Source organism: Cyphomyrmex costatus, unplaced genomic scaffold (genome assembly GCF_001594065.2).
Source record: "Cyphomyrmex costatus isolate MS0001 unplaced genomic scaffold, Ccosl1.0 scaffold275, whole genome shotgun sequence".
Classification (NCBI taxonomy): domain Eukaryota; kingdom Metazoa; phylum Arthropoda; class Insecta; order Hymenoptera; family Formicidae; genus Cyphomyrmex; species Cyphomyrmex costatus.
The window spans coordinates 360746-378085 of record NW_017276855.1 but is presented as its reverse complement, the minus strand read 5'-3'; the positions used below and the strand labels follow the sequence as shown (position 1 = coordinate 378085).

Genomic DNA, 17340 nt, shown 5'->3' with positions numbered 1-17340 from the left:
TATCTATAATTGTATATATGTCGTGTATTTTCGTGCGTATGTACATTTTATTACATATTTTATATGCATACAAGCAGTCTAATTCTTCCATTTTTCTTCTCCTGTCGTATTGTTGTACGACATGTATAAAATTATATATAAATAAAAATATTAATTATAAATACTAAACTATAAATCGTCTAGAACGGGTTTAATAACAAAATTATTAGTATCAATAAATATTTAATATAATTTAAAGCTTTTGGGAATCAAATACCGAGAAGTTTAAGGTGAAATTAGTTATCGATCGCTTCTTTCATTCATGTTGTATAACGCGCGATATCTCAAAGTGCATGTCGATCTCGCGGTTTGTCGGGAATAAATCATGCGTACGTTCGGCATTAAAGCGAGAGATCGACGATGTGGGTAAATCCCCTTCGGGTCTTTTTAAACGTTGCTGGTTTTCGTGACGTAGAACCTTGTTGTTGTATAATAGATGTTCTGAAAAACGTGTTGCACTATACGAATCGTTATCCGGCGCTATGGTGACACGGTCGTTTTGCAATTTGGGCCTCGTGCCAATAGAAAGGATTTCTCTATTTTATCTCTGATTTATCTCTGACATATCTTTCCAAGTTTCTAATATTCTAAATGAAATACGAGAAGTCTTCTTCTTTTAGATTATAACTTTGAATAATTAATATATCAAGTCAAGTTGGACTTTGAAGGCACAATCGATATATTTTAATTATGAATTCCGATAAATAAATTGAAATCTATAAAAATATAATTAAAATACAATCTAACTTCTATGAGATAGTAGAAAGCTTGTTTTTAAATCCTTTATAAAGAATTTTTTCAGATTTTAATATAATTTGGAACAAAATAAAAATCTTCACTGAAGCATAACACTCGAAGTCGTTGGAAAGTGCAAAATTTTGCATGGTTAGCGTAGGATTAAATTTAATAATCTTATACAAAGAGGAGAGACCTTTCGTCGCTCGTATTATTGATTAATCGAATTATAATAATGAAATGCATAAAACATATTTCCAATCACAAAATGCTTTACATGTATAAATAAGGAATGTGCAAATGACATTCCTTAGACTTAGAATTTATTAATCCGTTAAATATATCTTAGAAATAGAAACGTATAGTGTCATAGAATGTAATAACAGCCCGCGTTACATATTTCCTATGTCTGTATCGTATCGCGCTGAAACTATTATCGGCAATCGCGGCGTAATAATTATCAATCTGCAAAGCGGTCGACAGGAAGATTAGCGACGCGTAATAACATGTCGGTTCTTATCCTTTCGCGACGTGATTTTCGAATGCAGACAGCAGGAAACACGGTATGCAGAGCGTTCGTGGATATCGGGAGCTGGGTGGGAACGAAGTGGAGGAGAACGACGCAATTTGGTTACGAACTGTTTAATGACTTTTACGACGCGCTTCTGGTTGCGGTAATCGACGGCACGTTTTCTTCCGGGATATGGGTAATACGGTTCTCTTTTTGATCGCCAACGCTACGCTTTCGCGATGAAAGTCGCGTATGTGTACCGTGCGTGCACGCGTCCAGTTTCGAACAGTTTCAGCTTATATATCGCTCGCGAATGTGTTTCGTAGCGATAGAGCTCGCGGAAAATGCGAAACGAATCACTTCCGTGGGGATTACGAGATGTTCTTGTTGCGCTCGACTATGCATTTTCGGGATCGCGCTTTCATGCTTTTGATTTCCGCGTCATTAATGCACAGTACTTTTATTCCCGTATAAATAATCCTGTTTCATAAATATGTATGTAAAAACTGAAAATGCATTAAATCAACTTGTAAATAAGAGAAGCCACCATTTATGGTCAAAATCGGATGTTGGAATAATACATCTACGTTATATATATTTAAATAAAAATCTATCTCAGATATATTATACGCGCCGATTACTTTTCGAACTTACAGCGCAATTAAATTGAAATAATAGTAATCCTCAAATTAAGAGGTAGATTGATAATTAAGAGCAATAATAATAACCCCTAAATTATAAGAGAGACGTTTTTCTTATCTATTTGTTAGTTAATATTTTATATGACGACTTTTAATTTATTATAAAAAAATATATTATATTACCAAAAAATGTAAAAATATGTTACTAAAAATAAAATTTGATTGCAATTGTCCAAACTAGGAGAACACTATCAATACGCAATTTTCTGTCTGCGCATTATTAATTATTATAAAATTATCGAATTCTAAAATGCATCAAAAATTTATACAATTTTTATCCAACTTTATATCCAATTTTGATTGGTTAAAATAGGTCAGATTTGCTTTTTTTCTAGCTGTCGTATTTTATTTTTACGGAGTGCGGATAGATTGCACGGTACGGTAATGTTTTTCCACGCGAGTGAATAGCGCTCGCAATAAATCGCTGTCATTTACACAGCGCGCGATTCGAAGTACTCGCGAGTGAAGGGTATTGGATAGCACCACCCATTTCGTCACATGGAGAACCGTGTTATTTCGCGCGAATAAGAAGCATCATTTCCCATGTTTGTCGCTCTCAAAGTCATTGCTGGGCATTCTGGTGTAATTAGATGGTACTCGGGCGCGCTAAATTCTGTTTTAGACTTTTTACAATTCACGACGGAATACTCAAACTTACATTTCCGATAGTAAAATTATCAAACTTAACTGGAATTTTGATTATAATTAATTGTGTAAATAAATAAGAAGTTTATAGAATTGTGTTCGACATTATAGATCGTTTGAATCAGGCTTAGTTCTTCTTGTTTAGCCTTCCATTTTCGGACTCTCTTGCTGTTTCTTTAATTAATGAAGAGTGAAACAAGGACATTCATCGATGATTTGTTGAAGTATCTTGACCCTGGTTTGCATACAAATAGCGTTGCTATTCTGCGGACATTCATTAGATATTCTTTGTGTCCTCAAGCAACGATTTATGACTTCTGTTTGAGAATTGGACTGACAGGTATTTTTCGCAGTCTTACACGCTTCTGTGTCATGTTTGGCCGTGATAAACATATAAACATCTGAGCTGAAAATGTTCTCTTGTTTTGCTTAATAGTTTACTAAAAAAAAAATATACACATATATAAATACTTTATATTTATAAATATCTATTCTTTATATAATAGAAAAATATTATAAATTTAATATTTAATTTCTAATAAAATTTCATGCGCCATTCATTGCAATTGATTGGGATCTTATGGTCTTCCAAGCCGATAGGTCAGGTCAGTTTCCAGCACGTCGAACACGTCGAGCGCGTTGATCTAGATTCGCGTCCAAGGATGGCAATTGCGCCACGATCCCCAACGGCTAACGCGGATTCCCATATTTGCGAGGAACGCGAGTGAACGACAAAGTCACTCTCGCCTAGAAAGTAAACTTCCACGTTGCCTGGGGGCGGCTACGCCCTCGAGTCTGGTCAAGTTTTAATCATTTAATTATGCTAGCAAAGGCAAAGTGGACGCCGGTGATCGCGGAACAGAGGAAGAGAAATTAGAATCATTGTTCTTAATCGGAAAGGAAGGATGGATGTGAGGAATCGCTGACGAGTCGTATAATTGTGAGAATTGAACAGAAAAAAATTTAATTCAAGAACGTTCTATTAACTTCTATGTCAATTAATATCAATTTGTGTTCTTTAGAAAAAATAATAAATATTTTTATATATTTTGAAATCTGCATTCTACCTTATATACCTGCTTTTTAAATGTTTATGTGTAATATATGTTATAAGTTTTACAGAATAATCTTTAATATTTCGACCTTAAAATTTTAATTTTTTGTATTAATTACCTATTAATTGCAAAAGTTTGTGAGATTCTAGAAATTCTTGAGTGAAATTTAAGATTCTTCTAATGATCATCCTTGGATAGGAATATAGAGCAGTTGTCTCGGCTTGATAGACATAAAAACTGATCGACATTGCTCATTGCATTTAATGAAAACGAAGCGTCATTAATCGACATTCCAGTCTTCAAGATCACGACCTAGCGAATGCACCTGGAGATTTTTTTTATAACTATTCGTTCCCTCTGCCTAAGAATACGGGACGTTTTATATACAATTATATAGCACTGGAATGTAAAGATTTTTATTGAGTTGATACAATCATTACTTTTAATTATTTATTTGTATTTTATGTAATTTTTCTTTATTTATCGTTTATTTATCAGAATTAATTATTAATCTAAATATATATTTGCGATTATATTAATTTACTGAAAATTGTTTAATATATATTTTCTCAATTTTCAAGATTCAACGATTTATAATAATCTGCTAATCTTTCATTTCGCATTAAACTATTCTAGATAACTGATCACATAATGAAATCGTTTTCGAGATTAATTACTGTGCATTATTAATTTCAGCTCTTGTAATTACCTTTTTTCCAATACTAAAGCCCTAAATAATTTTTTACGTTTATTATCCGTGTATTCAGATAATCCTTTTATATCTGCTTTCTTCGAAGATTTTATGATATAAAGAAAGTTTTGCGTGAAGAATAAAAAGTATTTCATCATTACTTCATTAGTTTTCTTAAAAAATAAGAAATAATTTATATAGGTATTATATTATAAAATAAATGCATGAACTGATTTTTTTAAATTTAAAAGACCGTGTAGAGAGAGTAAACATAATGTAACAAAACTTGAAATAAAAAAACATTCTGTAAAAACCTATAAGTACTTTCTTTATATTTTCTGTGCTCTATATAAATCATCTAAATCATGTTCAATTTACTGCAATTAAAAGTGATGAATCTTTGTTCCGTGATTTTTTTTATAATGAAAGTTCTTTATGTAATATTAATCTTACGTAAAGAATCTCACCTGTCTAAACGATTTTTTCTCATCAGCAATTATTCGCGGGTATTCTCTCGTTTTGGTGCGCGATCGCATTCGCGCTATCATGCGAAATCGCTTCTCTGTGCAATAGAACAGCGGCGAAGGAGAACACAATGTAACATTGCACAAGAGTGTCGTAAATGTGGCGATTAATAACGGAGCGAAATTCGAACAGGCCATGTATTGAGATTGCATCCGTACGAAATTGGAAGAATGAGCCGAAATATAATACGATACCTTCGCGTATTCGTGTTTGCTTATTTATTCATTGCTCGTTATTCATTTATCCCATTATTTCCATCTCAATTTTCATAGTCGAATGCGTAAATTGTGACTTGCCGATGATTCGCTCGATGATTCGCGCGTTTATTAATTGCAAATTGCAACATCTACTTCATCTAGAGTTGTACGTCTTGCTAGCTGATTACGTTTTCGCGATTGACTCTCGGTATGCAGGAAGAGATAACACATGAGAATAGATAATTATCTACTGCCGCTATAATTGCCTCTATTGCGGAGACCGGAAAGAGTTTGTACTTGTCTTTTTGCTAAATGCATGGGTAATTATTTCTCAATAAGAGAGCATGAGAGAACGACATTGCTCACGAAATAACTTTAGGGGATGGAATAAATTTTAAAAAATTCAAGATTTTCTAATATTTTCTTCACCCCCCAGGAAAAAGAACAATACACGTACATATAATATATTTTGCTTTAATTTTGCTTAAAATCAAATAAAACAATTTATTTGATTTCAAATAATGATTCAATGTTCAAATCAAAGAGACTTACTGTGTGTATATATTCTTCTCTCTGGGCGAAGAAAATATTAGAAAATCAAATTTCTTCTTTAACCGTATAGCAAAGTAACGTTTCTTTGAATCAAAGAAACCTTTCTCTGAGTGTACGCTGACATGTATGATATTTAAACAAATATTCGTCAGAATTACAAAAAAACAAATAATAAAAGATTAACATACAAGATAATGATCCGATTAACGTATTACAAGCGAATTACGTATTACAAGCGAAAATTGTTTCATGTGCAGGAGATTGGTTTATCGAGTGCAGCGATGCACGAATTGCAGCAATGCGTTTTCCGCGGGGGAAAGCGCGTTCGAACGGTGCAGTGGTGCATAAGCGAATGGGGAACGTGAATTTTTTATTTTCTTTTTAGATTTTACCCACACACATATGTCAATTATCTAATCAAGCTGCATAGATTGCACCTGCCAGCTAATAAGAAACCGCGCGATATAACGTAATCGCACGAAAATTATACACGATAAAGTAAAACCCATGGCGACATATTTTCGTGTTACTACCTACACACTTTTACTTACTTATTATTTCGTTTCTTTTTTTACCCTGCGTCATATTTCCACTCGTGTTATTTCGTTAATGTTGTACGCACAAGGTATATGCTACATACAAAATATTACTATACGAATCGCTCTCTTTCGTCTCTATATACTGTGTTTCTGAAACATTAAAAGACTCGTTTAAAGGTTTCTCGTTCGCGAAAACTCCCTCGGGCACTGCTACGCGATGCCAACGGTGAGCATTGCATTAATATTTCTTGCACGCCCGCTGCATCGGCAAACACATGTCCATCTCTCTCCTTCTCTCTTTCCGGCCGCCACTCGTTCATCTGATCCAAACAGCGAGCGTGAGACATTACAAAATAATGAGAATCGTTAAACTTTCCAAGTTTTGCAACGATTCCGCTGCACGACGTATCTATACATCCACGCGGGGTTGTTCTGCGCATATACACTTGCGATAAATGCAACGAATCGTGCTTGGTCAGGGTTGCGCAAATCGCGTAGCGAGCACCGCGGCTTTTATACCGAGCAAGTAGGCGACCGTCGGCCTCAGACCTAGCGGGTAATTGCTAATCGGTCTGAAAAAGCGCGGCCGACGACGAAGTAACGTCGGGGCGTTCACTTCCACTGCTCGGAAACGACGATTTCGCGCTCGCAAAAATCGCGCTATGCAGACTCGTGCTTTCGAAGGGAGTGAGAGAGAAGGTGAGAGAGAAGAAGCGAGAGGGAGTCAGTTGTACTTAGATGTGACCCAGAACTAAATGCGTTCATGGCTATAACCACCTCTAGTAGTCAGCACTTGTTGCGAAATTAACGCTGCTCATAAAGCGCGCGTTTATTAGACCCGAGGGTGAATGACGCACAGAGGGAAAATTGCTGGAACTGCTTGTGTACTAAAAATTAAAAGACAAAGCTACTGTACATGAAATGTGTCTACAATTTCACACAATGTGATTAGAGAATGTCTTTGTTCCAAAGAAACTGCAGTTAAACGAAAAGGAAAAACAATTTCTCTTTAATATATATGTTATTATAAAATATGAAATATGAATTAATTCATAAAAGCAAATTTAATAAAAAATTTGATTCTCTTTAAAAAAATATGAAATATCAATTGGTATTTATTATGATACACAATAATCGAACATTTAATTAATTCGATATTATTATTGTTTTTATGTATTATTAACTATATGTTAATAATATATTAATAATAATATTTCTAAGAATACGTTCATAAAATAATTTGTAAAATAATTTTTTTAAATCTGTATATGAGAGAGAGAGAGAGAGAGAGAGAGAGAGAGAGGATAAACAAAATAATTCCGTTTCTAAGATTCTCTTAGAAATTATAAGAAAAAAGTATTGCATTTTCGTAAAGATGTTGCTTTTTTGTTAGATTACATATTATTTGATTAATCGTTAAAGAGAAAAACATAATTCTAAAAAGTTTTATTGTTAACCGTACGTGCACCAATTTCTCAGCGTAACAAAGATTTCAACATGAGGCCAAGATCTGGCATGAAACGAATGACTAGAAAAAGATCACACGGTTTTCCTCGCGCGCTGCAAGTTAAACGCCGCGGTTAAAGAAACGTGGATTTTGCTATTACGGAACTAATATATGTATATACATATACAACGAAATTAAACTCGAGTCGAATAAAGAACGACGGATTTCGCCGTTATGAAATTAATATATTCCATATTGAACAGTACTATATTTTGTATAAATTAATGTAATCCAAATCGAGAGAATTTCATACTGTACAGTAGGAAAAAAAATCGATTTATTTACGGTTTCAAGAAGAAAACGACCGAACACACGAAACGGTTTATAATGTTCTTTATATGTCGCAATCGAAATAAGAAATCAATTCTCGTTTCTTTCTGGTATTTTTGCATGTTTTATTATCAATTCCATGTGTCTTTTCCACAATGTATATACCTAGTCTTTATTTTATTAGATGTAATTGCGAAATTGACTGTAGTAGAGCATGCGGGAACGTTTGATGTTGCGGAAATCTATTGTTCCCCAGTTTCCTGTCAAATCTGCCACGACTGAAGTCTCGTTAAGGCAAATTTTCCTTAAACGCTAATTCCCGCTGTGAAAAATCTGAGAAAAACTGACGGGCGCCGTATTTTCTGTTTTAGGAGAATTAGTAACGTAATTGCACGCTATTACGCGAGCCGTACGTTTTATTTGAGGTAATTACAGCGGGATATCGCGTAGAAAGATAGAGTTAATTGTTGTTCCAGTGTTGCACGGAGTACGTCTTTTACGCAAGTTGCAAAGAAAAAAAAAAAAAACGTCCAAACCTTTTCTTTCTCATAAACTTGCCTCCTGCATTTTCCTGGAGTGTTACATCCTAATCAGCCGACTCCATCAGCACGCGTTACGCCCGGCGCACCTCGGCACCTGCAATACGTGAACTTCTCTTGCAAACGTTACTCGTTACATGCTGGGTTAGCAACCGCTGCGATTTAACATCGCGATCTGTGGATCTGGAGTGATCGATCTTTAGACGAGAAGCAGAAATCAGCAGTGCTTATTAAGACAATTGTGAATATGTCGTGGCGCCGTTTGTCAAAGTTATGCAATTCGTTCATACAAGGTGTTCTGTCTTTGACTTAGGAATAGGCAGTGCCAGAAGAAATATATCTATATAGCTGAAAACCAATTTTTTTTTACAGTACCGTGGTTATTAAGATTCATGTGGTATAAACTAATGCAGCATAGAAACAGTTCTAGATTTTCACGAAAATATATATATATAACTTTCTAATTGTGAATAAAAATCTTTTTTTAACTTTGGAAACATTAAAAAAGTTATTAAAGTGGAGTCACTCGGTGAGATATACAGTCCAGTTCTACTTTCCTTTATACGCATATATCTATTTGCTCATGTAATCTTGCGAAACGTAATAATTTAGTTTTATGTAAATCTACTTTCCCACGTAAACTTACGAAATAAAAGAATTCGTTGTTTATTTTCAAATTTGTAAATTATCAATGGATTTGGTAGCCGTTGATCGTGTCGCAATTCGCATTCTTTGTTCGAACGACCTGCTTTTTCTTATAAATCAGACGACATACCGGATTTTATTTCAAGTGTCCCTCTTCGATGGTCCATGATCCTTGAGTATCTTTAAGGGTGTCGTTTTGGTACCGGAAGCTACGCATAAATCGTTATCGATCGTAACCAAGCTCCCAATAAGGGATTCAAAAGGGTCGCGCCATTGGTGAAAGGGGTCCGCATCCGAAGCAGTGCAATAGTCGGTACCCCCGCCTCATCCCTGGGTCCCCCTGGGCCTGGGCAGGGCTCAGCTATAAAAGCATACTGCATCGCCCCTCGGACACGTAGTGTTTTCCCGCGTAGCGCACAAGAAAAACTGTCAACACACACCATGAAGTTCTTCGTAAGTTTCTCCTCGCAATAACGTGAGGAAGTAAAAGTTAAATCGTTGTGAGCCCCGAGAATGATCCCTTTTGCGATTGATTGTGGGGATTCTGTCACGCGGTGTCGCACAAGTTCTGCATTTATTCAAAATTTCCACGATATTTGGTTTTGCATTACGTATAGATGTAGATTGCAACTATTTTATTTTACGTGTTATAAAATTATGATTTAGATATTATAATAGATTAATATTAAAAATTAAATAAAAATCAAGAATATTAATTTAGTATATATAATTTGTACATATAATTTAAAATATTAATTAATTATTTAATTAATACACTTATATTAATCTACATTATTCACTTATTATTGAATTTATATTATTAATAACTAGGATTAATTTAATATTCTAATTTACGAAAATATTATTGTGTGTTGCGTGATAATATTTTTATTACTATATAAAAAGAATTTTTTTATATTATACTTGACATTTATAATATTTACATTTGTAGTATTTAAAATATTTAATTGAACATATTTAATTAATTTTTTGTAGTTTTCATTGAATTATGACATAAATATATTTTAAATGTATTGTGGATATATACCTAATGTTATTATATATGTATTACTTGTGTAATTTGTGCATTATACTGTACTACGTTATATATTGTATTGTTACAGATTGTTTTGTTTGCTGTTGTGGCGGTCGTCAGCGCCGGATACGAGGCAAGTACTTTATAATCATCATTGAACAAATTTATATTTACGTAAATTTTACAATTTATATGTTACTATTTCTCTTTGTTGTATGTGCGCAAACATGTTATAGTAATACTAATTGTGTAATAACACTATATAAATTATCTATTAACGGCCTACTACTACTTCTCTGAATTTTATTTTTGTGATTAATTAAACTTTAATTATTTCATTCTTATTAATTTTTAGCAACTCTCGACGATTTTTTCTTCTTAAATAACTAAATATTCTTTGTTACCCGCATATTCGAGCGATTCAAATCTTCGTGAGAAAAGACGTCTTAACAAGGTATATCTGTATAATTATCATTTTTTCTTAATTAAGGGAGCGTTTGTACTTTTTAATCTTTCAGTTCGAAATTAATCTTTCAATAATAAATCTTTATCATCATTATTGGTATCGTTTCTCAAGCATGACTGATTTTACCTAACTTCTTGTATTTTGGTATTTCAATTTTGTTTTATTTAAACTCCTTCTCTATACAAGATCAAATTATTTAATATATTGATCGATAAATTTATGCAATAACTCTAAACATTTAATAACAAAGTCTTCTTTAACCTTTCTTCTCGTCTTTGTGGATGTTTCTATATCAACCATTATTCTCGTTCTATTCTTCGTAATTCTCTCAATCTGTGATAACTCCTCATTTCTTAAAATACCATCGCTGATGGGTCAACGTCATGCGGACTACGAAGGCTCGTTCTATTTCTCTTCTGACAACCGAGTATCTTTAGAACGTACTCGGCGGGAAAGTAACTTCATGTAACACCCGTGTTACTGATGAGATTGATTCCGATTATATGAAAAAGACTGTTTGACGCACCTCAGATTGCTCAGCCCTGGGTGGCTCCTGTGGTGCACGCTTCTCCAGTGGTGCATGCGCCTCAGCCTTGGGTCGCACCCGCGCCCAAATTCGTCAAGGTCGAAGCTCCCATAGCGCACGGCAAGGTAATGGTGGTAGAAAACTATTCATCGAGAGGTCCATATTATGTTATGCGATTGATATCTAATCGCCTTTGTGGCTTTAGCAGGGTCCTAGCTGACTAGATAATTTATTGCGTGATGAAGCTAATGCGCCAAGATAGTGGAGAACATTAAAATAAAGTTGCTGCAGTAATAAAAATGGGAAAATATTGCTGCAATATTCATAATTAAAAGGATATTTAACGCATATTATTTGATATTAATTCAAGTAAATAAGATATATTTTTAATTTTATAAATTTGTGATTAGGTGAATTAAAACAATGAGTAAGTAATAAATATTAATTACAGTTTATTACACGATTATAAAACGAGTACTATAATTATAAACAATAGATAAATAACAATAGTTTTCGGAAAATTGTCAAATGAGAGACCGAGCAGAAATTGTTATTTCGTGTCGTTGATTGTGCCTTTTCTTCTGTTTAATGATCGGCTGATTTCTAATGTTACATTACGTTACTAGATCTGATCAATAGTTACGTATCCTTCTTACTATACGTTGCAGTTAAACCGGCAATGAAATAGGTGTCCGCGATCGTTAACTAATTGGATTTCCTACTTAATCGAAGACCTATAAAGAGACAGTGACGAAACCTAGTCTCAATTGCACCGAAATAATCGGTGCAAGTCGTTTACGTAACGTTTGTTCCGCCTTCAAGTCCTCGTTGCATAATTAATGATAAGCAGCTTGGATTACCTTTGTTCTATTCGTTTTCACAACTGCTCAGAAATTTGATCGTAACTGATATTTTATTGAGGAAAGCAACTTGCCTTTTATAACTTTTTTTACATTTTTAAAAAATAATTATTGATTATATTTCTGTATTATCATGAATTCGTTATACAAAAAACATTGTATCTACACACAAATACGTAATATAAATTTTTTATTTAAAAAACTTTAATTGAAGTTATATATTTTGTTTTTTCCTGGAGTGTTACATCCTAATCAGCCGACTCCATCAGCACGCGTTACGCCCGGCGCACCTCGGCACCTGCAATACGTGAACTTCTCTTGCAAACGTTACTCGTTACATGCTGGGTTAGCAACCGCTGCGATTTAACATCGCGATCTGTGGATCTGGAGTGATCGATCTTTAGACGAGAAGCAGAAATCAGCAGTGCTTATTAAGACAATTGTGAATATGTCGTGGCGCCGTTTGTCAAAGTTATGCAATTCGTTCATACAAGGTGTTCTGTCTTTGACTTAGGAATAGGCAGTGCCAGAAGAAATATATCTATATAGCTGAAAACCAATTTTTTTTTACAGTACCGTGGTTATTAAGATTCATGTGGTATAAACTAATGCAGCATAGAAACAGTTCTAGATTTTCACGAAAATATATATATATAACTTTCTAATTGTGAATAAAAATCTTTTTTTAACTTTGGAAACATTAAAAAAGTTATTAAAGTGGAGTCACTCGGTGAGATATACAGTCCAGTTCTACTTTCCTTTATACGCATATATCTATTTGCTCATGTAATCTTGCGAAACGTAATAATTTAGTTTTATGTAAATCTACTTTCCCACGTAAACTTACGAAATAAAAGAATTCGTTGTTTATTTTCAAATTTGTAAATTATCAATGGATTTGGTAGCCGTTGATCGTGTCGCAATTCGCATTCTTTGTTCGAACGACCTGCTTTTTCTTATAAATCAGACGACATACCGGATTTTATTTCAAGTGTCCCTCTTCGATGGTCCATGATCCTTGAGTATCTTTAAGGGTGTCGTTTTGGTACCGGAAGCTACGCATAAATCGTTATCGATCGTAACCAAGCTCCCAATAAGGGATCCAAAAGGGTCGCGCCATTGGTGAAAGGGGTCCGCATCCGAAGCAGTGCAATAGTCGGTACCCCCGCCTCATCCCTGGGTCCCCCTGGGCCTGGGCAGGGCTCAGCTATAAAAGCATACTGCATCGCCCCTCGGACACGTAGTGTTTTCCCGCGTAGCGCACAAGAAAAACTGTCAACACACACCATGAAGTTCTTCGTAAGTTTCTCCTCGCAATAACGTGAGGAAGTAAAAGTTAAATCGTTGTGAGCCCCGAGAATGATCCCTTTTGCGATTGATTGTGGGGATTCTGTCACGCGGTGTCGCACAAGTTCTGCATTTATTCAAAATTTCCACGATATTTGGTTTTGCATTACGTATAGATGTAGATTGCAACTATTTTATTTTACGTGTTATAAAATTATGATTTAGATATTATAATAGATTAATATTAAAAATTAAATAAAAATCAAGAATATTAATTTAGTATATATAATTTGTACATATAATTTAAAATATTAATTAATTATTTAATTAATACACTTATATTAATCTACATTATTCACTTATTATTGAATTTATATTATTAATAACTAGGATTAATGGAATATTCTAATTTACGAAAATATTATTGTGTGTTGCGTGATAATATTTTTATTACTATATAAAAAGAATTTTTTTATATTATACTTGACATTTATAATATTTACATTTGTAGTATTTAAAATATTTAATTGAACATATTTAATTAATTTTTTGTAGTTTTCATTGAATTATGACATAAATATATTTTAAATGTATTGTGGATATATACCTAATGTTATTATATATGTATTACTTGTGTAATTTGTGCATTATACTGTACTACGTTATATATTGTATTGTTACAGATTGTTTTGTTTGCTGTTGTGGCGGTCGTCAGCGCCGGATACGAGGCAAGTACTTTATAATCATCATTGAACAAATTTATATTTACGTAAATTTTACAATTTATATGTTACTATTTCTCTTTGTTGTATGTGCGCAAACATGTTATAGTAATACTAATTGTGTAATAACACTATATAAATTATCTATTAACGGCCTACTACTACTTCTCTGAATTTTATTTTTGTGATTAATTAAACTTTAATTATTTCATTCTTATTAATTTTTAGCAACTCTCGACGATTTTTTCTTCTTAAATAACTAAATATTCTTTGTTACCCGCATATTCGAGCGATTCAAATCTTCGTGAGAAAAGACGTCTTAACAAGGTATATCTGTATAATTATCATTTTTTCTTAATTAAGGGAGCGTTTGTACTTTTTAATCTTTCAGTTCGAAATTAATCTTTCAATAATAAATCTTTATCATCATTATTGGTATCGTTTCTCAAGCATGACTGATTTTACCTAACTTCTTGTATTTTGGTATTTCAATTTTGTTTTATTTAAACTCCTTCTCTATACAAGATCAAATTATTTAATATATTGATCGATAAATTTATGCAATAACTCTAAACATTTAATAACAAAGTCTTCTTTAACCTTTCTTCTCGTCTTTGTGGATGTTTCTATATCAACCATTATTCTCGTTCTATTCTTCGTAATTCTCTCAATCTGTGATAACTCCTCATTTCTTAAAATACCATCGCTGATGGGTCAACGTCATGCGGACTACGAAGGCTCGTTCTATTTCTCTTCTGACAACCGAGTATCTTTAGAACGTACTCGGCGGGAAAGTAACTTCATGTAACACCCGTGTTACTGATGAGATTGATTCCGATTATATGAAAAAGACTGTTTGACGCACCTCAGATTGCTCAGCCCTGGGTGGCTCCTGTGGTGCACGCTTCTCCAGTGGTGCATGCGCCTCAGCCTTGGGTCGCACCCGCGCCCAAATTCGTCAAGGTCGAAGCTCCCATAGCGCACGGCAAGGTAATGGTGGTAGAAAACTATTCATCGAGAGGTCCATATTATGTTATGCGATTGATATCTAATCGCCTTTGTGGCTTTAGCAGGGTCCTAGCTGACTAGATAATTTATTGCGTGATGAAGCTAATGCGCCAAGATAGTGGAGAACATTAAAATAAAGTTGCTGCAGTAATAAAAATGGGAAAATATTGCTGCAATATTCATAATTAAAAGGATATTTAACGCATATTATTTGATATTAATTCAAGTAAATAAGATATATTTTTAATTTTATAAATTTGTGATTAGGTGAATTAAAACAATGAGTAAGTAATAAATATTAATTACAGTTTATTACACGATTATAAAACGAGTACTATAATTATAAACAATAGATAAATAACAATAGTTTTCGGAAAATTGTCAAATGAGAGACCGAGCAGAAATTGTTATTTCGTGTCGTTGATTGTGCCTTTTCTTCTGTTTAATGATCGGCTGATTTCTAATGTTACATTACGTTACTAGATCTGATCAATAGTTACGTATCCTTCTTACTATACGTTGCAGTTAAACCGGCAATGAAATAGGTGTCCGCGATCGTTAACTAATTGGATTTCCTACTTAATCGAAGACCTATAAAGAGACAGTGACGAAACCTAGTCTCAATTGCACCGAAATAATCGGTGCAAGTCGTTTACGTAACGTTTGTTCCGCCTTCAAGTCCTCGTTGCATAATTAATGATAAGCAGCTTGGATTACCTTTGTTCTATTCGTTTTCACAACTGCTCAGAAATTTGATCGTAACTGATATTTTATTGAGGAAAGCAACTTGCCTTTTATAACTTTTTTTACATTTTTAAAAAATAATTATTGATTATATTTCTGTATTATCATGAATTCGTTATACAAAAAACATTGTATCTACACACAAATACGTAATATAAATTTTTTATTTAAAAAACTTTAATTGAAGTTATATATTTTGTTTCTTAAAATTAAACTTATTGCTATTAATTATAATAATTTAAATTAAATAATAAAAATTGATTTAATAGCTTAATTAATATTAATTTCTTAATGAATTATTTTTGATATTATTGAGTATAAATTATTTTCAATTGATTATAATATTGTTTTGCAAAATAATAATAAAATAATTTTAGAGTTAATATACTTTATACTAGATTGATCACATCTCAAATAAAATCGTATAGATGAATATTATTGTAATACATGTTTAACATATAATTAATATATATAATAAACATTTTTATTTTTTATTTAACATATTTTAATTCTTACTTTTAACACATATATTACGTTGTCATTATTTCATATGATTGATTATTTCTGCGTAATGAATTGTATAATTATGCTAACATTTATACAGAAGCAATATTTACAAAGCATATCTAATAATTATTCTAGGCATAATAATAATATTATTTTATTATTATTTACAGCAAATCTACCACGCGCATTTCATCCCCCAGCAGCCCGCCATTCCACCGCCACATCCGGGTCCCCTGCATATCAAGGGAAATGACCATGTCACTAGACTACATTATGATGCTCCCCATATTGGGCATCCACATCTTGTCGGTATCGAGCATTACGCCCCCGCCCCGGAACCCGAAATCTCCATCATAAAGAAACACGGCTGGGCTTAAGAATCCCGTATGACGATGCCTCTTGATTAAACCCATTGGTCCAGAGTGGTCTATCTATACTGAAATGGCATTCATTCCCGAATCTTATTGATCATAATAATGACAGCAGACAACTTCGTCGACGACATAGTTGATTTTTCGCGAATCCAAATAACTTCAATTGAAGACGATCGTCAAAATCAGCATCTCCGAGGAATTTTCAGACCCTTAGGAGAGACAAAAAATCGTGGACCACTCACGGATCGCAGACCAGGCAGCCAAACTTAAGAATAAAACAAATTCGTCTTGATTTTACCCTTAGAACTACATATGACACGCCTTACACAAATATACATGAACACGAATATCCGCATTTTTTTTCTGTTCCTTCATCTTCCCCAATATCGAAATTCTCGTGCGGCAATTGTGATATTGAAGAAGACATCATAACATCAAAGAGAGCGTTTTCCCTTTTCCTCTCATTTCTCGGATCCCGTCCTATTTTTCTTCACTGTTCGCACCCCAACACTTTTATTTATTTTCTAATAAAAGTTAATTTGTGTACGTCTTGTGATAAAACAGAAATTACGTTGTTTATTCAATGACCCAGTTCCATTCTTTTTTCCCTACATTCTATCTCCGTTTTATTTTAATTTTTACTTGCTTAATGCTTACAT

The 17340-nt window shown here is 33.4% G+C and overlaps 1 protein-coding gene across 1 annotated transcript; it reads left to right on the top strand.

The window, feature by feature from the left end:
* The first annotated feature begins 9590 nt into the window (after positions 1–9590).
* On the top strand, positions 9591–17028 carry LOC108774824 (uncharacterized). The gene is made up of 3 exons (XM_018541032.1): positions 9591–9604; positions 14010–14054; positions 16478–17028. The coding sequence occupies exons 1-3, from the start codon at positions 9593–9595 to the stop codon at positions 16682–16684; spliced, it is 264 nt and encodes an 87-aa protein (XP_018396534.1). The 5' UTR covers positions 9591–9592; the 3' UTR covers positions 16685–17028.
* The last annotated feature ends 312 nt before the right edge of the window (positions 17029–17340 follow it).

Coding starts and splice junctions, on each gene's coding strand:
- LOC108774824 (XM_018541032.1), top strand. Junction 14,055..16,477: donor TCGTCAGCGCCGGATACGAG/GCAAGTACTTTA, acceptor TATTATTTACAG/CAAATCTACCACGCGCATTT.